Raw genomic sequence first — 24,709 nt, 5'->3', positions numbered from 1 at the left:
TTTCGTGAAGACCATGTCGTTCAGTTTTTGAAACAGCGTTGTTTTCTTCTTCTTCTTCTTCTTCTTCTTCCTCCTCCTCCTCCTTGTCCTCTTTCACCAGGTATCTTCCGTTAAAGAATTTTCTGCAGCCGTTTATACTTGTTTCAGTTCTTCATTACATGGTCGAGATATCGCATTTCACTGTGTTTGAGATTTATTTTCCTTTCTTCATTTTGTCGACAGTATTGCTGGTAAATTTATCTGTCCACCCGGCACTCTTAGCATTTCCTGTGCAGCCACAACTGAAATGCCTCAGATCGTTTGCTCGCCGTCTCGATTCCAGTCCAGGCCTCACCTCCATAGAAAATGATGAGTAATATAGAAATAAAAGTGTTAATTTTGTTTCGATTGAGAGGTGATGGCTCTTGAACACACTAGTCACTTTAGAAAACACGGCATTAAGAAATGCGGAATTTTAATTTCTTGCGAGTTATCCCATTGGTTGTTAATGCGTGTATTTGTTTACTTGGTTAATAAGTTTACCGTTAATGTTTTTATGGCAGTTTAGCATGTCTTACTTGCTGACGACCGAAAATTTTGTTTTATCTGTGCTCGTTCCTAGGCCATGACGTGCACTGATTCTGGATGCAAGATGCTGAAGATTATTTAAGCTGTCAAAAAATTTTACAGCATCAGCGGCGTAGCAGGTATTGTTCAGCTTCCCTCCATTGAAGATGATTCCTTCAGCGACATTCTCAAGGGCTTCTTTGAAGACATATCCCAAATAAAAATTAAATATCAGTAGCGAAAAAATACAGCCCCGTCTCATTCTGCGGTTTATCTCTAATATGTCAGATTTATCATTTTCTACTATCACAGCAGCATATTGATCCAAATATGCAGGGTATTCCAGGAAGAATGATCAATCTTCAGGGGTATGACAGGAACAACCATTCGAAGCAAACAAGTCTAGTGAACACGAGCTCTAAAATACACAGCTTTAGAGCTATGAGCACTACTTCGTCTTCGATACAGTGAAACAAATATCTTCTACTCCTGGTTATTTGCTGTCTACATTTTGGAATGAGGTAGTATGGATCAAAACAATAAACTTTTTCTAGTAAACATGGTCTCGAAATTGCATGCCTTAAGAGCTATCATCACTTTTTCAGTAGAAGAGATTGTTTCACAGTATTGAAGATGAAGACGTGCTCATAACTCTTAAGGTAGGTATTTCTGGACCGATGTTTGTTTCGAATGATTGTTCTGTCACATCCGTAAATACTGGCTGGCACTTCCTCCTGGGCCACACTGTAGATTAATAATGATCCAGAGGTCTTTGTTGCCTACCATAGGTTCTGATTCGTTAAAAACCTGCCATTAGCAGTTTAGATATCAATAATTGTTCTGTTTAAAAATTGTCGTTGTTGTTTTTGTTTTTTGTTGGGAAACCCATATTGTTGTGACTGTTTGTAGTATCCAGGATGAATGTTTCACTCAGCAGCGGAGCTTGCACTGCAAAAGATCAAAAATGGTTCAAATAGCTCTGAGCACTATGCGACTTAACTTCTGAGGTCATCAGTCGCCTAGAACTTAGAACTAATTAAACCTAACTAACCTAAGGACATCACACACATCCATACCCGAGGCAGGATTCGAACCTGCGACCGTAGCAGTCGCGCCCTCAACTTGGTATCACTGCAGTCTATTCTAAGGTGTTATCCTATCTTCTACATCTAATCTAAATTACGTACGTCATAATCGGTGCGTGTTCCAGTCCGGTGTTTATGTACCCCCCTCCCTCCTAGTCCAGGGGAAGGCGGATTCCAGCCGTGAAGTGGCTGGCCAAGTCCCTACCCGGCGGTACAGGAAGGGTGCACGAAGTCTAAGTCGGTGAAAAGTTTTTGCCTTTAATGATTTTTTTTTTTTTAAATGGACTTGTAGTCCGGGGTGATATTGTCCCTTAAGTAGTTCTTAAGGACTTTTTTCGATATTTCGTCTGTGAGTTTGTTTAAGGTGTTAAAAGTGTTGTCGTGCCTTAGTAAGTGGTACGTGTCATTGTTTGGTAGCTGTTGTCTTAGGTCGTGGGCTACGTCATCGAAGAGGTGGCACTCATACACCACATGTTCTGGGGTGCCTTGCACAGCACCACAGTCACACGCGGGTGTAGCCTGCTTCCCAAACCGACATAGATATGTTGGGTATGGTCCATGTCCAGTAAGAAAGTGCAGCATTCCTCTCGTAGGCGTGAAAAATGTAAGTTTTATCCGTTCCTCTATGTCCGGTAGCAGCTCATAGGTTCTGCGTCCCGTATCCTCGTTGCTCCACTGTTCCTGCCACAGTTCGATCCCTCTCTTTTTAATGGCGTACTTATCCCCAGCATAAACCCCAGGTATCTCCCTAATTTTGTCCCTGTTCTCCTTCTTCGCCGAGTACCAGGCGGCCTACTCACGAATTTTTATGTCCAGTCGACAGATCCCCATTAGCACTAAAAGCGCTCCCCCAGGTGTTTTGCTGTAGGCCCCTGCTGAACGTAGAAGCATGTTCCGCTGCACTCTTCTTACGGCCATGGCAGGCATGACCCTCGCGAGTCTGTGTGCCCAGACCCCTGACCCGTATCCTACTATTGAGGTCAAGATACTATTATGGTATAATTTGATTAGGTTGGGTGGAAGGTGAAATCGTTTGTGACCAATTCCAATGAGATTGTTTAGTAAAACCAAGGATTTTTGGGATACGGTATCAGTGTGTGATGCAAAGTTCCACCTCTCATCGATGATTACACCTAGATATCGGGCCTCGCGGCGCCGAAGAACTGGCGTGCGCTTTTATCAGCGCCCGTACAAATTCCCAACCTTTGCTCAGTCCAATCTCGTCACTTTCATGAATGGACAACAGAGACATCCAGTCATCTCGCGGCAGGTAGCAACGCTTGAGGTGATGTAAAATGCGGCGCCATGGGACAGTGAATGACTGGAAACGGGTGATTTGGAGTGATGAATCACGCTATATATATGATCTGGCAATCCGACGGAAGGGTTTGGGTTTGGCGAATGCCTGTAGAACCTTACCTGCCATAAGTGTAGTCTCAAGAGTGAAGTGCGACTGAGATGGTGTTACGGGTTTTTCGTGGTTGGGTTGTGGTGCCCTTACCGCATGTAAGAAAACGCAAAACGCGGAAGGATGTGAACACATTTTACAACATCGTGTACTGCGTACAGTAGAGGAACAGTTTGGAGACAATGAGTACGTATATCAACATGACAGTGCACCCGGTCACACAGGAACGTCTATGAGGCAATGGATTGTGTATACTAACATTCTCAAATGGACTGGCCTCTCCAGAGCCGCGACCTGAACCCACTGGAACACATGATTTAATTGAAGGAGGATGGAGGAGAAAGGAATTGAAAGGGAAGGGGTTAGTGATGTCACCTGCATCAGGACCTTGTGCGGCATCAGCGACGACAAGTGGAAATGTGTGCCTGACCGGGATTCGGACCCAGGATCTTCTGGTTACTAAGCAGTTGCGTTAACCACTGCATCATCCGGGACACAGTGTTTATCGCGCGGGCTGTCTCCGTACGCCTCACGGCCGACCATACTACCAGTGAGCGCCTCCTATCTGCAGTCCCTGTCCATTATACTCCATGCTCACTACTCAGATTCCCGGAGGAGGTCGGGCGTACTTGTGCCTCGGCACTGAAGGAGGTGGATCCATCGCCCATCCAGGCAGATGAGTTACACGAATGCGTGGTGTCTTTTCTTTCGTTTCTAGGTGCTTCACTCCAGAACCGCGCTGCTGCTACGGGCGCAGGTTCGGATCCTGCCTCGGGTATGGATGTATGTGATGTCCTTAGGTTATTTAGGTTTAAGTAGTTCTAAGTTCTAGGGGACTGATGCCCTCAGATGTTAAGTCCCATAGTGCTTAGAGGCATTTGAATCTTTTTGACTGTGTAGTGCGCGTTGGTGGCATCGTTTATCGTTTATCATAGGGTCGTACTTCTTTTTTAAAGGAGGTAAGTCCTGTGGGTCCTGTTACCTACTCCGTCAATGGTAAACGCTGTGGGAGTCTGTTGCGCAACCCTCCACGGGCGCCGCTGTATGGATGGTATCATTTTTATGCACGATGATGCTCCTCTGCACACTGCACAGTCAGTTAAGCGAAAGCTGCAGAGGCATTTCGGAAATGCTAGAATTATCAACCGTCATTTCCCTACCGCCTGGCCGTCCATATCACTTGCACTTAATCGTGTGGCTTCTGGCTGCGAGGTTGTCTAAAAGACGTTGTGTTTAGTGCTCGAATTACGCACGTAGCTGAATTGGGAACGAGACCCCCGAGACACTCCGATCTGTTGTGGAACATGCTGGTGTGGCAGAAAACGGTGGACAGCATACTTAACATGTCTTGCGCCAGTCCGAAGACGATGAGAAACCGATAAAATTTTGGTTTTATGCGTTTTTTGGCTCGAGACAATATACAATCCAATGTAGTTCCAATTTTTATGCGCATTTTGGCCCCACGATAATTAAAAACCGCTGTCATTTTGGTTTTTACGAGGTTTTCAGGCCAAGGACAATTGAAAACTGATATTTTCCCAACCGGTGTGATACGACTTCGCCAGGTTTAAGTAGTTTTAAGTCTAGGGGAGTGATGACCGTAGATGTTAAGTCCCATAGTGCTTAGAACGTTTTTTTTTCTTTCGGACGTGCCCGAAACAACGGATACCACGCATTCGTATACCAGTGGAACACCTTAGGGATGAGTTAAAAAGTAGCAAGAAATGGTTCAAATGGCTCTGAGCACTATGGGACTCAACATGAGCTCATAAGTCCCCTAGAACTTAGAACTACTTAAACCTAACTAACCTAAGGACATCACACACATCCATGCCCGAGGCAGGATTCGAACCTGCGACTGTAGCGGTCGCGCGGTTCCAGACTGAAGCGCCTAGAACCGCTCGGCCACACCGGCCGGCTAAAAAGTAGCAGATTTTTGGTTTTGATCTGGTGGGATGGGGGGTGAGCGAGGTACAGAAGCTGGTCATCAGAGGAGAAATTGGTACGGAAGCCACGTCGGTTGACAGGAAGGAGCTGGTCCTGGTTCAGGTGGTGATGGACGCGCCGGAAAAGGATGAATTCGAAGATATCGCTAAACTTTGAGGTGAGGCTGATGGGATGGTAAGAGGAGGAACCAGTAAGAGTTTTGTAAGGCATGAGGAAAAATAGGATTCTGAAGGTTTTCATGATGTAACCTGTTGAGAGAATGCAAGGGAAACTATTCTTGTAGGTGTCATGGGAATCGCGGTCATGTCTAGGGGATTGTTGCTGATTGAATTCCGTTTGTGGAATGTTGTCCAGGTAGTGGAAACTGCGACCCAGGGATGGGAAACTGCGACCCAGGGATGGGACGGTGATATTTGTGTGTCCTCAGGTTGTAGGGAAGAGGGAGCAGCCAAAATCAGGGTAATCAGAAGCGGAGATGATGTCGGAGAGAAATCATGCAAAGTGATGTCAGAGAAATGACAGTCGTTGTGGAGGAACGGGCAGTGACGGACGGGATTACTGCCAGTGAAACAATGGACAAGCAGTAATGCGGACAACTGGTACAGAAACACTTTAAAAGCGGAAACCGAAACGAGAACACTGCCCACTGAGAGTCAACTGCGATGAAATGAACTATGAGAGCAACGGCAGTCGTCCTACAAATATTAAACTACAGCAACTGAGGTCACTTTGAGGCGGTGCTCCCGTTCGTGTCAGCACAAAGATCCTATTTGTGCCGACACTAAGGGGCTACTTGACTACTTGTTAAGTTTCATTTTTGCGTACCATCTGCTGGCGGCTGGACGTCTTGATGGCTTTTGCTCTTTATGCACTTCAAATATCCCTCGAAAATGACGTAAAACAAGAAATTGGCCAACAGTGGAAAATAAATGAGTCGTAGCTGAAACGGGAAAGTGTTGTTTCAGAAATTGTTTGTCTGTTGGATCTGTAGAAATGTTTTTACGTTATTTATTCTGCTTTATTCTGCAAATAAACCGAAATTAAGTATACTGTGCTGATATTTTCGTAAAAGTCACGAAAAGGGAAAGAAAAGGAAAAATTGAAGCTGCAAATAAATTTCCAGGAAGGGATTTACGCTTTAATGATGTAATTTCATCTTGGAAAGTTATTTGCAGAGTTCTCGTGGACGCTTGACGTACAAGTCTTTATTGGGAATTTATTTGCAATCCCAAATTTCCCTTTGCCTTTCCTTTTCGTGATTTTTTTTATTACAAAAATATTGATAAACACAAGACATTGCGCATTATTTCCGTTTATTTGCACTGTAAGTAACGTAAAAACTGAATATGAAAAAAGTTAAAAATGAAGTTTCCGGAGAAAGACTAGATCCCACGACCCCCTGATTGCCGTTTTGTAGTCTTTCCGCTGCACCAAGCGCTGCCAGGAAGCCTCGCTCGACCTGCGCCAAAAGTGCTTGTCGTCTGGGCCGCCTACTTGCGTGACTTTCATTTCTGCCCAAGCTCTCCATATACCAAAAATATTGAAGTAATCCGTGATTGCGAGTAGGCGTGGTCCGCTTGCAAGACTGAAAGTAAGTAGTAGGAACACCTCGACAGGTACAAGTTACCAATCAAGTCAGAGAACAAGCTAAAACGTCTTTTATTTAGGGCTGTTGTAAACGACGACACAGAAATAGTAATCAATAGAGTAAAAACGGCTGGGAGCGCTTATTCGTAGATGAAGTAATGAGTTCCTATTTATCTGAAGAGGATCGTTTAGAATCACCGTGTAGTGTCAGTTTTGACTTATGGTAGTGGCACATGGGCTCTTAGTGTAAAAAGTATCCTAAAAATTAAGTTTAGTGTCTCGTCGACAACAATATCATTAGAGACAGAGCGCAAAGTCGGATTGATGAAGGATCGGGACTGAAATCGATCTCACCCTTTCAGAGGAACCATCTCAACCTTAATCTTTAGCGATTTATGAAAATGACAGAAAACTTACATCTGTATGGTCGAACGAGGATTTGAAGTGACGTCTTCCCGAATACGTAAATATGCTGTATTAAGAGTTAAAACGGTCACCCGTTGACCTGTCCCAGTTGCAGGCTTCCATAGTAACAAAAATTTGATTTTCCACATTCCATATAATTACTGAGAAATTAAAATAAAAAGCTTAATTTTTTAGTTAGAAACTGTATATTATGTTTTGAGATCTCGCAACTCACGGTGCGCAGATAACCCAGCGTATATTCATGCAGCATTTGAGAATGAGAGAAGTTAGAGGCTACCAAAAACTTTAAACATAATTTCAAACCTTTTCGATACTTTTTCTCGCTGATACCCGTCACGAAAGAATGAAAGGAAAATCAGTAAATACACTTTGCTGGTCATGCAGTGAGACTTAAGCATCAGCCATGACATTTTAATGTATTACTTCTGGATTAGTAACCCTATTCATGACAAATTTTCGTGTCACTATCTACGCGTTGCACTGAATGTACAAGCAAAGTTGTGTCATTCTGAGTTACATCATTGTACGGCACATACAGTTCGGGACATACGATGTCACCGATTGGTTTTGACCTTGATTCTGAGCGTAGATCCAAACGACACGTACGTTAAGTCATAAATGCACCTAAATAGCAAGCAAACACTTCGTTTACGCTTACTACACTGAAGCGCCAAAGAAACTGGAATAGGCATGCGTATTCAAATGCAGATATATGTAAACAGGCAGAATAGGCGCTACGGTCGGCTGTGCCTATATAAGACAGAAGTGTCTGGCGCAGTTGTTAGATCAGTTGCTGCTGCTACAATGTCAGGTTATCAAGATTTAAATGAGTTTGAACGCGGTGTTGTAGTTGGCGCAGGATCGATGGGACACAGCGTCGCCAAGACAGCGACGAAGTGGCGATTTTCCCGTAAGACAAATTCACGAGTGTACCCTGAATATCAGGAATCAGGTAAAACATCAAATCTCTGACATCACTGCGGCCGGAAAACGATCCTGCAACAACGGGACCAACGACGACGGAAGTGAATCGTTCAACGTGACAGAAGTGCAACCGATTCGAAAATTGCTGCGACTTTCAATGCTGGGCCATCAACGTCAGCGTGCGAACCGTTTAACGAAACAGCATCGATCTGGGCTTTCGGAGCCGAAGGGCCACTCGTGTACCCTAGGTGACTGCACGACACAAAGCTTTACACCTCGCCTGGGCCCCTCAACACCGACATTGGACAGTTGTTGATTGGAAACATGTTTCTTGGTCGGACGAGTCTCGTTTCAGATTGTATCGAGCTGATGGACTTGTACGGGTGTGGATAATCCATGGACTCTGCATGTCAGCAGGCGACTGTCCAAGCTGCCTCGGAGATGCTGTGTCCCATCGATCCTGCGCCGACTATAACACAACGTTCAAACTCATTCAAATCAGCAGTAACTTACCTAACAACTGCGCCAGACACTTCTTGGCTTATATAGGCACTGCCTACCGTAGCGCCTATTCTGCCTGTTTGCATATATCTGCATTTGAACACGCATGCCTATTGCAGTTTCTTTGGCGCTTCAGTGTAGCATGCGCAAATGAAGTATTTGCTTGCGATTTGATTGGCTGGTTCAAATGGCTCCGAGCACTTTGGGACTTAACATCTGAGGTCATCAGTCCCCTAGAACTTAGAACTACTTAAACCTAACTAACCTAAGAACATCACACACAGCCATGCGCGAGGCAGGATTCGAACCTGCGACCGTAGGGGTCGCGGGGTTCCAGACTGAAGCGCCTAGAACCACTCGTCCACCACGGCCGGCGCTTGCGATTTCGGTGCAATTATGAATTACGTAGGTGTAGTTTGGGTGGACGCTCCAACTTGCAGTTCGAGTGATATGGGACCCCTGACATTCGGTCAGAGGGCTGCGTGGTCTCTGTAATAAAACAAACTGAGTCAAGGAATCAACGATCATCTCGAACGGATGTCTTGGGACGTCCGCCCAGACCAAACGCAACGAACTATATCGAACAAAAAAAAAAAAAAGACACGTCTAGATACGACTCTGACAGGTGTCACGTACGTAAGCATAATGTCTGCTCGCCTTCATCCATTCATGTCCATTGTGCATTACGACGGAGGTGGGCAATTCTAGCAGTACAATGCGACACCCCACATTGTTACATAGCGTATCCAGGAACACTCTTCTGAGTTTAAACACTTCCGTTGGTCACTAGTCTCACCAGACATGAACATTATTGGGGGTATCTGGGATGCCTTGAAACTTGCTGTTCAGAAAAGATCTCCACCCCCTCGTACTCTTACGGATTTATAGACAGCCCTGCAGGATTCATAGTGTCAATCCCCTCCAGCACTACTTCAGACACTAGTCGAGTTCATGCCTCGATGTGTTGCGACATTTCTGCGTGCTCGCGAGGGACCCTACACGATATTGGACAAGTGTACCACTTTCTTTGGCTCTTCAGTGTGTAAACTATACGGATTGAATCGTTTCAAGCTTAACAGTATTTGATTTTTAAATACCGGTACTCAGATATGATGACTGAGTCCATGTAATCAACATCATGTATTGATGCGCTCTTGTGCTCTACCTCACGACTTGTCAGTCTTGTGTAACTCTATAATGTGACCTCTTGATGATAACCAAGTCTGCCACCGAAGCAGCGCGTATAAGCCGCAGTATTCTGGAGGCAGACCTTGTCGCCGCTCGGCTGTCATCCTACAGGGTGACAAATACGCTCGCTGCGCCGCGGACCTGCGACAACGTACGGGACCAGAGCGCCCGTTAGCGCTTTCGCTGACGCGTATCGCTGCGTGCCGGTGCGTGCGAGGGTCGGGCTGTCGCGAGTCGCTATGGCTACGCGTGCGCCTTTCAACAGCTGCCTGCGGCCTTCCGCGTAACGACGTCGCGCTCAACTTCTCCTCCGGCTCGTTCGCCGCCTGAATGTCACACCCCGCTGAATAGACGCGCTCACGGCGTTGTACGTGCTTGAGACTGCGCTCCACGCACAACCAACCGTCGCAGCACTGCTTGAAAGTACGGGACATGCTAATTGGCACTCGCGATTTTGAGTTATATTGGCTGGTACTGCCGATGTTGCTAATGTGAGCTGTTGCGGTAGTATTAGACGATGAGGCACCTGTCTGGATTATTAGGTATCGAGGGAAATATAGAGATATACGGCCGGCAAGACAAAGAGAGATATGTTACCGTAATTGCTGATCACCAGTCTGTGTCTTGCGTGTTGGCGCCGTACATTTTGGGGGTCGGACAAAAATAAGGCAGCCCCTTCCGCTGGAGGTTCGAGTCCTCCATCGGGCATGGGTGTGTGTGTGTGTGTGTGTGTGTGTGTGTGTGTGTGTGTGTGTGTGTGTGTGTGTTGTTCCTAGCATAAGTTAGTTTAAGTAATGTGTAAGACTAGGGACCGATGACCTCAGCAGTTTGGTCCCTTAGGAATACACATATATTTGAACATTTTTGAACAAAAATAAGGAAACACTGTCAGAAATGCATGTTGAATATGAATGCAGAGGTAGCGAAGGCTGGAGATTGATATGTTTTGTTACGCCACGAACGGCAGGTGCACAATGTCCTCAGTGCTTTGCATGTGCCAATCGTGGTTAGAAAAGTATTCTATGTAGTTACGATTGCATTATGCCGGAGCTAAGTGACTTCGAAAATGGGCAAATTGTTGTTGCTCGGATGGCGGGTGCGTCCGCAAGCAAGATAACCGAAGTGTTTCAAGAGGCGCCCTATCGACGATTCATACAAAGTGTACGAAAATTCGAAAAACATCGTCCGGTAAGTCACACAAAGCGGGTGAGTGACGGTCGGTGATTGAAGAGGATTGTGACGAAAAACATGAGGATGATGGCTGCAAAAGCCACTGCGAAATGTAGTGTGAGGAGGGCTATGCGAGAGGCGTTCAGTGAATTCGAAAGTAAAGTTCTATGTACTGACTTGGCAGAAAATCCTAAGAAATTTTGGTCTTATGTCAAAGCGGTAGGTGGATCAAAGCAAAATGTCCACACTCTCTGTGACCAAAATGGTACTGAAACAGAGGATGACAGACTAAAGGCCGAAATACTAAATGTCTTTTTCCAAAGCTGTTTCACAGAGGAAGACTGCACTGTAGTTCCTTCTCTAGATTGTCGCACAGATGACAAAATGGTAGATATCGAAATAGACGACAGAGGGATAGAGAAACAATTAAAATGGCTCAAAAGAGGAAAGGCCGCTGGACCTGATGGGATACCAGTTCGATTTTACACAGAGTACGCGAAGGAACTTGTCCCCCTTCTTGCAGCGGTGTGCCGTAGGTCTCTTGAAGAGCGTAGCGTTCCAAAGGATTGGAAAAGAGCACAGGTCATCCCCGTTTTCAAGAACGGACGTCAAACAGATGTGCAGAACTATAGACCTATATCTCTAACGTCGATCAGATGTAGAATTTTGGAACACGTATTATGTTCGAGTATAATGACTTTTCTGGAGACTAGAAATCTACTGTGTAGGAATCAGCATGGGTTTCGAAAAAGACGATCTTGTGAAACCCAGCTTGCGCTATTCGTCCACGAGACTCAGAGGGCCATAGACACGGGTTCCCAGGTAGATGCCGTGTTTCTTGACTTCCGCAAGGCGTCCGATTCAGTTCCCCACTGTCGTTTAATGAACAAAGTAAGAGCATATGGACTATCAGACCAATTGTGTGATTGTATTGAAGAGTTCCTAAATAACAGAACGCAGCATGTCATTCTCAATGGAGAGAAGTCTTCCGAAGGAAGAGTGATTTCAGGTGTGCCGCAAGGGAGTGTCGTAGGACCGTTGCTATTCACAATATACATAAATGACCTTGTGGATGACATCGGAAGTTCACTGAGGCTTTTTGCGGATGATGCTGTGGTATATCGAGAGGTTGTAACAATGGAAAATTGTACTAAAATGCAGGAGGATCTGCAGCGAATTGACTCATGGTGCAGGGAATGGCAATTGAATCTCAATGTAGACAAGTGTAATGTGCTGCGAATACATAGAAAGAAAGATCCCTTATCATTTAGCTACAATATAGCAGGTCAGCAACTGGAAACAGTTAATTCCATAAATTATCTGGGAGTAAGCCTTAGGAGTGATTTAAAATGGTATGATTATATAAAGTTGATCGTCAGTAAAGCAGATGCCAGACTGAGATTCATTGGAAGAATCCTAAGGAAATGCAATCCGAAAACAAAGGAAGTAGGTTATAGTACGCTTGTTCGCCCACTGCTTGAATACTGCTCAGCAGTGTGGGATCCGTACCAGATAGGATTGATAGAAGAGATAGAGAAGATCCAGCGGAGAGCAGCGCGCTTCGTTACAGGATCATTTAGTAATCGCGAAAGCGTTACGGAGATGATAGGTAAACTCCAGTGGAAGACTCTGCAGGAGTGACGCTCATTAGCTCGGTACGGGCTTTTGTTGAAGTTTCGAGAACATACCTTCACCGAGGAGTCAAGCAGTATATTGCTCCCTCCTATGTATATCTCGCGAAGAGACCATGAGGATAAAATCAGAGAGATTAGAGCTCACACAGAGGCATACCGACAATACTTCTTTCCACGAACAGTACGAGACTGGAATAGAAGGGAGAACCGATGGAGGTACTCAGGGTACCCTTCGCCACACACCGTCAGGTGGCTTGCGGTGTATGGATGTAGATGCAGATGTAGAATGTTGCACTCGCGAAACCTGTCGGCACCAAAAGAACACGAAGGGAGATTCATAAACAGGGAATTGCAGGGTTAGCTGGAATTCCAAAATCACTATTCAGTGATGCAGATAACCGTAACAGGATAACGTGGAGCCGAAGCCATAAGAAGCTATACAACCTGGACTACGGAACATTGGAAGAAAGTTGTTTGGTCGTATGAGTCTTGTTTACTACTGTTCCCAACGTCTTACCAAGTTTACGTCCTAAGAATGGTTTCGTGATGATGATTCCCGCACCCATATCGTGGTATTCCATGAACCCCGTTGCTAATTTACAAGGCCGCATTATTGCCAAGGACTGTATCACCTTTTTGCCTGATCAGGTCCATTTCATGGTATAAAATTTGTTCCCCAGTTGTAAGGCTGAAGGTGCGTCATCCCTATCTACCTCGTTCCTTGAACTTGCCACTATTTTTGCGGGAAGAATGATATTAGATTCCCTTGAAAGCTATGCTGGGCCAGTATTTATCCAAATCGAGACAAATGGAACCTATTTTGAATGCATTTGGTATGGTCCCACTGTTACGTTGCTGTTTGAAAGTCTCTCCACTCTCGAGAGACAGGAGGTGGGAGAAATTGCCTGTCCGTACCGAAACTGCTTTATCGAGTAAAACACATCTGGGTTGCGCTGCCCGGCTGTAGCCCGGGAACTGTTCCCGCCAGACTGCCTCTATAGCTGGCTATGTGTGCTCCAAACTCATCCCGCGATCACTTTACCTTGCAAGATGTCTCTATCCTGTAGGGTAGAGAATGACGTGTGTAAAAAGACAGGTACATCATTTAAATGTTACGATTACGAATCCCCGTTGCTCTGCTCCGAATGAAAGATACAAAAACAGCCTAATCCTCTCAGTCGCTAAATGCTTACAGAGAGCAATCCTTTACAGTGTTCGATATGCTTTTTACTTTAGTACAACAGTCACAAATATGAGACTGTAACCAACCCCGCTGATGTAGAGCAGGAGCACTTCCATCCGACGTCACAGCGTAAACTGTTAAATTTGATCACGGTGGAGAGAGGGAGGTTTAACCCAACTGGTTTAGCACAAGTATTGCCGCTTTTGACGAGGCCGTGAGAAAGTGACTGAAACCACTTTTGTCTCCACTCATAGTATATAAGATGGGAGAGAGAATTCTTGGCTCATCATCCAGGCAGTGGGGTACAGAAGGAAGGTATTCACAGGAGTGAAGCTGTGAGGTCTGGTCACGGTTCTCGTGCTTTAATGGCTTAATTGGTAAGAGTTTCTCAAATTTCGTGAAGAGTGATTTGTTGAGTGTTAACACAGAAATATAACGATCCAGAAGATTTCGGGCACATTAAAACTGTGTGCGGGAGAGTGACTCTAAACCGGGACTTTGCCCTCTGAAGGTGGAGGGCAAAGTTTCGGCTTAGGGGCACGATCCCGCACACAGTTTTAATGTGCCCGAAATCTTTTGGATCGTTATATTTCTGTGTTAAATTCAACAAATCACTCTTCACCAACTGTGAGAAACTATGCATTCCGGCCGGCCGCTGTGGCCGAGCGGTTCTAGGCGCTTCAGTCCGGAACCGCGCGACTGCTACTGTCGCAGGTTCGAATTCTGCCTCGGGCATGGATGTGTGATGTCCTTATGTTGCAGTAGTTCTAAGTCTAGGGTACTGATGACCTCGGATGTTAAGTCCCATAGTGCTCAGAGCCATTTCAACCATTTATGCATTCCGTATGGTTCCAGACACCCACGGAAATCCGTCAGCACCACATTACGTCACTTCCAGCTCTTGCAGGTGCTCCGTCTGCTGCAGACAGCCCTTGTTGCGAGTTGTGGCATGCGGTTGGTCCGTGCTTGCGGTGTCCCACTTGGGTTGACAGATGCTGTCGGGTCAGAGACAACGACGCCAGGGGTCTCCCCGTAAATCATAGCGCGCACCGCAAAGTGCGTTCCCGTGTTAGCACCCCGCGCTCTGCTCTCAGCACGCCGACTGCTCGCGTTCCTGTTAACGCGTCGCGTCGTTTCGTGGTGACTGGGCAGGCGCATTCCAGGGCAAGGACGAGCGGGAGCCTAGCTAGCCACGGCAGTGCCGTGGTGTAGTTGGTAGGACGGAGAACAGTAGGCGGCACCACACAATGTACACTGCGTGATCAATAGTGTCGGGACACCCTTATGTAATGCGAAATTGGCCCCTAGATGTCCCGAGAAGTGGAGCCGCAAGTATAAAAGGAGGAGAGGGGAGGAGGGGGGGGGGGCTTGTGTTGTTAGTAGAGAAACAGCAACAGCAGTGTTGGTCGGTCAAGAGAGCTCAGTGACTTCAAACGTGGTCTAGTCACACTATGTCGCCTGATAAATACATCCATCAGGGGCATTCACACCTTCTAAAGTCTGCAGTTCGTGGTCTGGTGGCTAGCGTTGCTATCTCTCGATATATCTACATCTACATCCATACTCTGCAAGCCACCTGACGGTGTGTGGCGGAGGGTACCCAGAGTACCTCTATCGGTTCTCCCTTCTATTCCAGTCTCGTATTGTTCGTGGAAAGGACTGTCGGTATGCTTCTGTGTGGGCTCTAATCTCTCTGATTTTATCCTCATGGTCTCTTCGCGAGACATACGTAGGAGGGAGCAATATACTGCTTGACTCTTCGGTGAAGGTATGTTCTCGATTAACAAAAGCCCGTACCGAGCTACTGAGCGTCTCTCCTGCAGAGTCTTCCACTGGAGTTTATCTATCATCTCCGTAACGCTTTCGCGATTACTAAATGATCCTGTAACGAAGCGCGCTGCTCTCCGTTGGATCTTCTCTATCTCTTCTATGAACCCTATCTGGTACGGATCCCACACTGCTGAGCAGTATTCAAGCAGTGGGCGAACAAGCGTACTGTAACTTACTTCCATTGTTTTCGGATTGCATTTCCTTAGGATTCTTCCAATGAATCTCAGTCTGGCATCTGCTTTACCGGCGATCAACTTTATATGATCATTCCATTTTAAATCACTCCTAATGCGTACTCCCAGATAATTTATGGAATTAACTGCTTCCAGTTGCTGACCTGCTATTTTGTAGCTAAATGATAAGGGATCTATCTTTCTATGTATTCGCAGCACATTACACTTGTCTACATTGAGATTGAATTGCCATTCCCTGCACCACGCGTCAATTCGCTGCAGATCCTCCTGTATTTCAGTACAATTTTCCATTGTTACAACCTCTCGATACACCACAGCATCATCTGCAAAAAGCCTCAGTGAACTTCCGATGTCATCCACAAGGTCATTTATGTATATTGTGAATAGCAACGGTCCTATGACACTCCCCTGCGGCACACTTGAATTCACTCTCACTTCGGAAGACTTCTCTCCATTGAGAATGACATGCTGCGTTCTGTTATCTAGGTATCACCGATCACGGGGTCCTGGGTTTGATTCCCGGCCGGGTTGGAGATTTTCTCTGCCCGGGGACTGGGTGCTTGTGTTGTCCTCATAATTTCATTATCCTTCGTGAAAGTGTCTAGACTGGACTGTGTATAGATTGGGAATTTGTACGGACGCTGATGACCGCGCAATTGAGCGCTCCACAAACCAAACATGAACATCATCATACCTTCCAAAGCTGCACAAGTCGAGTGCTGGCGATATGATTGTTAAGTGGAAAAGTGAAAGAACAACCACCAAGACCAGGCAGACCTCACGTACTGACGGACAGGAGGACAGTCGAACACTGCAGAGGTTGGTTGTAAAAAATCGCATGAAATCGGCTGTTGGAATCAATCGTAGGTTCCAAAGTGCTACCAGCAGACCTGTCAGCAATAACGAGTGTGTGTAATGAATTAAAAACAATAGGGTGCGATGGTCGGGTACTCGTCGTAAGCCACACATTTCTGGAGCCACTGCTAAGCGATAATGGAGGTATTGTAAGGAGCAATGCCACAGAACAATTGATGATTGGAAACGAGTGATTTGGAGTGATGAATCACGCTACACCCTGTGACAGATGGAAGGGTTTGGGTTTGGGGAATTCCTGGAGAACGTTGCCTGCCATATGTTACGTGCCAACAGTGTACAGGCGAGGTGGTGTTACTGTTTGGGAATGTTTTTCGTAGTTGGGGGGTGGTCTTCTTACCTCCGTTAAATAAATATATAAAACCCACGCTAAATGCAGACGGACGTAAATACATTTTGCAGCATTTTGTACAGCGTACAGTAGAGAATGCAGCTTGTTATAGAGCAGCATGTGAGATACAGTGGTTTGTGGACGATAACATTCCTGAAATTGACTGGTCTGCCGTGAGTCCCGTCCTGAACGCAGTGGAACACCTATGGGATGAGTTATACCGTCGACTTCGCTCCACACCCCGGCATCCAACATCACTACATTCTCTGGTTTCGGTTCTTGAGTAATGGGCTCCTGTTCCTCCAGAGACATTCAGACTCCTAATTACATTGAAAGTGCCCCCATCAGATTTCAAGCCGTGTTAAAGACCAAGGGTGGATGCACCCTTTATTTATGTTCTCTAGCAGGTGGGCCAAGGGTGGATGCACGCCTTATTTATGTTCTTTAGCGGGTGTCTGGACATTTTTGATTAGATATTGTATTTCCCAGGCAGCCCTCTTTTGAACTAAAACACGTCTCAGAGTGTTTCTTCGTCTTAAAGGACATTCTGAAGTTTTCCATCGTGGCTGTTTTCACAAGTATTCATTTTATTATACCTTGCAAGACTGGTCCATTTCGGTCTCACAGGCCATTTACTAGCGCAGTAGCTGTCGATGTGTTGTGCAGTCACCCTGTTATTAAATGACGGATATAGCCGATCTGTAAGCGAGTACCTAACATACAAGCGTCAAAAATAAAACCAGAAAACTTGCTGCTTGCAGTAATAGTCATCTTTATAACTAGCTAGCATCAGTAACCCGGCACTGACGGACATGTATTTATTCCAGTCTTTTAGTACTCTCATGTCCTCCTTCCCCCTCTCTCTTCCTATCTCCTCCTTCAACCATGCCTGTTGTTCTGCCCCACCCATTCTCTCTATCCACCTCCCCCCTAGAATTCCATCTCCTCCTCCTCCTCCCCCTGTCCATCTCCTTCTCCCTCTCTCACTGTTCATGTCCTCGTCCCTCCTCTCTTTACACGTCTACTCCTCTTTCCTTTCGCTGTGCGTCTCCTGCTACCCCCTCCCCCCTCTCTCTCTGTCCATTTCTCCCTCCCTCTCTCTAGCCATCTCCTTCTCTCCCATCTATCACCATCTCCTCCTACACCCTCTCTATCTGTTCATCTCATCCTCCACCCTTTTCTATCCATGTTGTCATCCCTACCCCAATAGGAGGTTGTTGATTCTTACCCCACAGTATTTCTTTCCAAATCGTAATTAATATAAGCACCAAATTTCGTTGAAATCGTTTAGAGGCTTACAGTGAGTTGTTTTCCCGTGGCTTTACCAGCATACGGACATGGGAGATATATTTCCATATATTTAATATATTTTACACAGATTTGTACACTTTTTCATCTCTATCTGTAGCGAATTTCGCCCTGCTGTTTCATTTTCATGCAACTCTATGTTTATGATTTCGTAACTCTTGAACTATGTGACTTACAATGATATAATTCTGCATCTACATCCAGTGGTATCTGTGGCTACCGTCTACGAAATGTGTTGCGAATAGAATCAGTAGTAAAGAAATAATAAATTAAAAGGTCATACCTGATGCGGCAGTTTTCTTGCATGAACAGCGAAAATGTAGCAATCGATATATTTTTTCCCCTCCTCACTTTGTGGCGGTTGTCAGTGAGGAAAAGATTCGTATAGTTTTGAAATTATTAGTTAAGTCTGTTGCAAGTCACTAAGTGCTCTCATACTCAAATCCTGGATGGGTATTCGCGTATTGTGTGCTACACTGCTTATTCACCTCCATCCGCTTCCACTCGATACGTAGGTGGTTCTTATCCCCCCCCACCTCCAAGTGATTCTTTCAGTCACTAAGTGCTATGTGAACGAAGTTCGTATGAAATCGATACCGTGGTTATTTTTATAATGTGTATGGATGCCACGTTATAGGACCTATATGTGCTCGCTTTCGTTGTTGAACACCAACAGGATAATTTTACAACTCATTTACACCTGTTGCACTTGAAAATGGCCTGTAAGTCCGAAATTAGCCAGTCGCGCAAGATATAATAAACTGAATAGTAGTGGAAAACAGCCGAAGTGGAAAACTTCAGAATGTCCTTTGACAAATATGCGTCGAAACATGCTCAGGTAAACAGAAAAAAAAGAAATACGTTGTGCTTTGCGTAAGCCGGAGATTAAAACCCCAAATTTAAATCGCAAACACGAAAGGAGACGCCATCAGGAGCTTGCAACCTCAGCACGATGATACAACAGTATGTGGGCTACGGACGTTATTTTCTCTGTCAGGAGCTACAAGAAAGGATATTACGAGTGCTTGCTCTCATTTCTGCGTCTGGGCCTTGAGACATTGTTGGTGTCTGGCCATTATTGATACCCAAGCTCGAATGCTTGCGCCCTCCATGCCGTTTCGTGCCCGTCTGTGTTATTACGCTCCCGTTTCGTTGCAGAAAACAAATTCTCGCCTCGTTTTTCGGATGCAGTCGGTGAGCTGGTCCCAAGGTGTTTGTACATATAGGGATGAATTTCAAGTCTTCTGTTGCTTTACAGGCTACTAAATTACGTTGTTACTGAACGTTTGTGCTTCTGTCACGATACTGGATTTGTCGTAAGCGATTTTTCTGATTACTTACCAGGCGATTTGCTAAGTTCCTTGAATCATTGTGTCACTGGTGTTCCGTGCACCACTTCTTTCCTAGCCTATGTACCCCTTTGACGTAGGGTTCGCTTGCTTGATTGCTTTCCGCCACAGTCTTTTGTCTTGCGCATTCAAGAGTGTGCGGTCCGTTGCTTTTATGTCCACACTGACTTTGTGTAACCCTCGCTTCTTTGATGGCACCATCGACCTCTGGATCTAGGCAATATCTTAGTTTCCATTCCATGTAGCCCTTGTCCATGTTTAGTTGTTGCACCGACATTCTGAATAATAGGGAGCTCTCTGAACTTTGCCCTTAGGGTGGTTGGGTACTTTCCTGTCTTGTAATACTTCCGTTATTTAGCGCCATTTTGCCCTTGCAGTATAAACACGAGCTCGAACATCTAGGGAGGTCTCAAAGTCCGCGTTACGTAAATGGCGTAGTTTTTGAACGTGGTTGGTTCTCTCTGATGACGGTGCTACTTTCTAAATCTACATTCCAGATATTCTTTTTTACATTTAGTCTCAGGCATAATTGCTTAAACGATTCTTCCAGCGCAGGATATTTTCAAGATACTTGCGTCTTTGGTCCGTGAGAAATGCATCATTATCGTATAATTCCTGTTACAAGCAGGTAAGAAAAAAGGTCTCATGCTTGTAACAGGAATTTCTTTGACCAAGAGAATTTGACTCTTAGCCAACTGTCATTCAGTCAAGATGGTGTACTCAGTAATGAGACAAAGCAGTAGGCTCTGCCACAAATATCGACTCTTAGACAATTTGTCTGAAAGTGTATTTTAATACGACAGTATGCCATCTTAGGCAATTTATAGCACTTATAAGTAAGCGTTACAAATCTGGATTGTTATATGGTTATATCACTTGTTACGTATTTCACTGTTATTATCTAACCTGCTTTCAGAAAACACTTGATAATGGCACTTTGAAGCCAAAATCATGATTCTGTAAGTGTAAATGCAACACTGTAAATAAACAACAGTCTAATGGCTGTACTGACTTTACAGAAACATTAATGGCTTGCTCTTACCATATGCAGTTGGAGGCGCTAATCAACCTATAAACATATGCCGTTAACACCAATATATAAAAAAAAATTATTATCATTTTCAAGGCTCTTGTGGATCATGAGAATTTCTTCTTCGTCGATTACTGTCAAACGACGGCCCACCAGGGTGCGATATCTGGGACCCTACCCTACATTCCCGATAAGTGGTTGCAACCATGGTGGCCTCTCCTTGCGAGAGGCCCATTTCTTCCCTACGCTCTCCGCTTTACTAAGTAACGATTTCGCCCCGAGGCCAATTCTCGCCTAACGGTCGGCCCTCCGGCTGGCTCTGTGTTGCAGGCCACGAAGCAGTTCCTGGACGCGGTGAACCGGCAGCGGCGGCGGCGCCTGGGCCCCGTCTCGTGGTCGACGGCCGTCAAGTTCCTGGTGGCGCGCAAGTTCGACGTGTCGCGCGCGCTCGCCCTCTACGAAACGCACGAGGCGACGCGACATCGCGAGGGCCTCGTGCGCTTCGACCCCACGCGTGAGCCGCTCAAGTCCGAGCTGGAGACCGGAAAGTTCACCATCCTGGTGAGTGCGTGCGCGCGTGCTCTTGCTCCTGCCGCTACTACTACTACTACTACTACTACTACTACTACTACCACCACCACCACCACCACCACCTGCTGTTTGTTTGTCAACCTTCATGCATTCCATTACAAGTATGATATCCATAATGGTTTCAATCGGCTATTGTTCAATTTATTCCAGCAATACTGTCAGCTGCTCCTTACAGCTGCATCGAACAGTTTATTTTGTTCAGTTGATTTCAAGGCTGCATGTTATCATCATCTGGTACCAAATGTGCTTCAAAAAATACTACGAGCTTTTGTCAAGAACATGAAGAAATAACGAAATCAGCTGCACTGTAGAATTCCTGCTGATGTGTGTGTAGGTTGTTGTGCGAAACATGCTGCGACACTTTTACGCGGTCCAGTTGCATGAATGCGACGGCCGCCTGTGGTTGACTTCAACGTACAATAACAATTCACAGATGGCATGTGGTAGCACTAGGAGTGGAGAGTATACAGGGTGAGTCACTAACAATTGCCACCAAGAATAACTCCGAAAGTATGCTAGGAGATCGAAAAGCTTGTGGGACAAGCATTGCATGGGACAACGGGGGCCATAATATGACGTTGGTCTTTGTTGCTAGCTTGGGTCGCTTCAGAGATATGAATGTCAACTTTGTTTTTTTAAATGGCATGCTATAGTTTGGTACTTATTTTCTGATAGCGGCAATTGAGACAAATCTAATGATGTGTAACAGTAAGGTCTTTGAAGGTCAACAAAGGTCGAAAAGGTGGCATGAACGTTCATTTACAGAAGGTGTTCGAAGAGATGACCATTAGTATCAATGCACTGCTGCAATCTTCTTATCATGGATTGAGTGGTATTCCTTATCACATTGGCACTTATCGAAGCACAAGCTCTGACAATTCTCTCTCGCATATCTTCAGGTGTAGTTGGAACGTCTTTATAAACAATGTCTTTTACGAATCCCCACAAGAAAAAATCCAGAGACGTCAAGTCTGGCGAACGAGCCGGCCACGACACATCTCCCTCGCGTCCAATCCAACGATTTGGGAATTGTCTCTGCATCTCATTTCTACCCATAACCGAAAAATATGACGGACATCCATCGTGTTGATGCCACATCATGTTCCTTGTTCCTAAAGGTATTTCTTCCAATAACAGACGTAATGTTTCTTGCAGGAATGTGGTGTACTTCCTACCATTAAGATTTTCTTCGATGAAATAGGGGCCTATAATTCCGGCCTTCAAAATCCCACACCATACATTCACCGACGGTTTTTGTTGTGCAACTTGCCGCAGCCAACACGGATTTTCAGTTGCCCAATAATGCAAGTTATGCAAAGTAACATTTCCATGATTCGTGAATGTAGCTTCGTCAATAAATAAAATCAAATTAATAAATGAGTTATACCTCTGAATCTGAAGTTGAGCCCATCGGCAGAATTCATTGCGACGCATTCAATTCGTACCAGCTATTTCTTGGTGGAGACTGATATGGTAAGAATGATATTTATGGCGATGTAGAACACGAACAACACTACTCTGGCTCATGCCAGATTCCCTTGCGATTTGACGCGGACTAACACAAGGATCCAGAACCACAGTGGTAAGAGTACCAATTTCCGTTTCCTCCTTAGTAACTTTCCTTTGCCGGATATGTTCGACTTGTTCTTCGAAGGAATACATCATTCACATTCGCTTAATTCGACGATACAAGTCTTACCGTTCCTATTAGTGCTGTACTGCGAAACCGTCGAATGGAGTTTACATGCCAATGACACGTTAGATGTATACGCCGTATTCGGCGAATATTTACTATTTGCACGATATACGAGAGAGAATTGTCAGAGCATGTGCTTCCATAAATGCCGATGTGATACGGAATACCGCTCAATCCATGATAAGAAGATTGCAGCACTGCATTGATATCAATGGTCATCACTTCGAACAGCTTCTGTAAATGGGACGTTCATGCCACCTTTTGGATCTTCGTTGACTTTCAAAGACCTTACTGTTACACATCATTGGATTCGTCTCGATAGCCACTATCAGAAACTAACTACCAAACATTAGCAAATGGCTCTGAGCACTATGGGACTCAACTGCTGAGGTCATTAGTCCCCTAGAACTTAGAACTAGTTAAACCTAACTAACCTAAGGACATCACAAACATCCATGCCCGAGGCAGGATTCGAACCTGCGACCGTAGCGGTCTTGCGGTTCCAGACTGCAGCGCCTTTAACCGCACGGCCACTTCGGCCGGCCAAACATTAGCATCCCAATAAAAAAAAAAAAAATAAATAAATAAATAAAAAAAAAAGTTGATCTTCATATTGCTGACGCGGCCCCACCTAGCATTAAAAAACAAACGGTATGTTATGGACCCCGTTGTCCCATGCAACGTTTGTCCCACAAACTTTTCAGCTACTATCATACTTACAGTTATTCCAGCTGGCAATAGTTGGTGGGACTCACTCTGCATAAAGCGTGTCGAGTGGATGCGGAAAACATTGCAATCGTTCCGTAGTGGGGGATAGAAACCATTTACCTGACATTCAAAAGGGCATGATCATTGTGGAAGGGTGAAAGCATTTCTGAAACTGCTAGGTTTGTAAACTGGTCGATTACCGCCGTGGTTAAAGAACACCCAGCGGCCATAGATGATACAGATGAAAGGCGGCTGCGGAGGAATAGACGTGCAACAGTTGAGCAACTGACCACCCTGATGAACCAGAGGGCTCCCAATAGTATCTCCTCAACGACCTTTCGACGAATGTTGCTGCGTATGAGCCTCCGCAGCAGACACCTGGTTCATGCACCATTTCCGACTGCTGTTCATCGGCGACAAAGGATGGATTTAGCACGCGAGTACCACAACTGGACGTCCACCGAGCGGCGACATGTGGCCTTTTGAGACGAATCACGTGTTATATTTCATCAGACAGATGGCCGTTGGCGTGTAAGGTATGAAACACCTGAAAGCAAACAAGAAACGCGGGTTATGGTCCTGGAAATGTACTCATGGCATCCCCTGAGTGATCTCGTCATTCTGGAAGGCGCAATGGATCAAGAGAAATATGCATGTATACTTGTGGACCATGTGCACTCCTACATGCAGTTGGTTTTGTCTTTCCACGATGGCATGTACTCGCAGGAGAATGCTGCGTGGCACACGGCTCGCAGTGGACGTGCGTGGTTCAGAGAGCACCAAGATGAGTTTATCGTGCACAGCTGGTCACCTAATTCCCCGGATTGAAACCCAATCTCGAATCGATGGAACCACCTTGATCGGACTGTTCGCGCCATGGATACTCAATCGAAAAATTTAGCACCATTTCCCGTGGCACTGGAGTTGGCGTGACCCTAGATCCTTGTCGATATCTTCCAGAACCTCACTGACCCTCTTACTGCACGTCTGTGCTGCAAAAGGTGGTTATTCCGGCTCTTGAAACATGAACAAGTAAATGTGGCTGGGTCGTGTATTTTCGTATGGTATTCTCCTTTTTGGATGGGCGTTTGTCGTACTTATGGCTCTCGATTTCTGAGGTTCGTTTGGTACCCGATGATAAGGACTCCATCTACATCTATTCTCCGCACACCATTGTGAAGTGCGTGGCAGAGGGTAATT

The 24,709-nt window shown here is 45.5% G+C and overlaps 1 protein-coding gene across 3 annotated transcripts in view; it reads left to right on the top strand.

Moving 5' to 3' along the window:
* The window catches only part of LOC126412356 (tyrosine-protein phosphatase non-receptor type 9), a 796,012-nt gene that overhangs the window by 299,115 nt on the left and 472,188 nt on the right, over positions 1 to 24,709 (top strand). For all 3 annotated transcript variants that reach the window (XM_050081912.1, XM_050081910.1, XM_050081911.1), the window contains exon 2: positions 20,845 to 21,075. In XM_050081912.1, the coding sequence (XP_049937869.1) occupies positions 20,845 to 21,075 (231 nt within the window). The remainder of the gene's footprint in view (positions 1 to 20,844; positions 21,076 to 24,709) is intronic.

The sequence above is a fragment of the Schistocerca serialis genome, chromosome 7 (genome assembly GCF_023864345.2).
Source record: "Schistocerca serialis cubense isolate TAMUIC-IGC-003099 chromosome 7, iqSchSeri2.2, whole genome shotgun sequence".
NCBI lineage: Eukaryota > Metazoa > Arthropoda > Insecta > Orthoptera > Acrididae > Schistocerca > Schistocerca serialis.
This window is presented reverse-complemented; position numbering and strand designations above follow the sequence as displayed.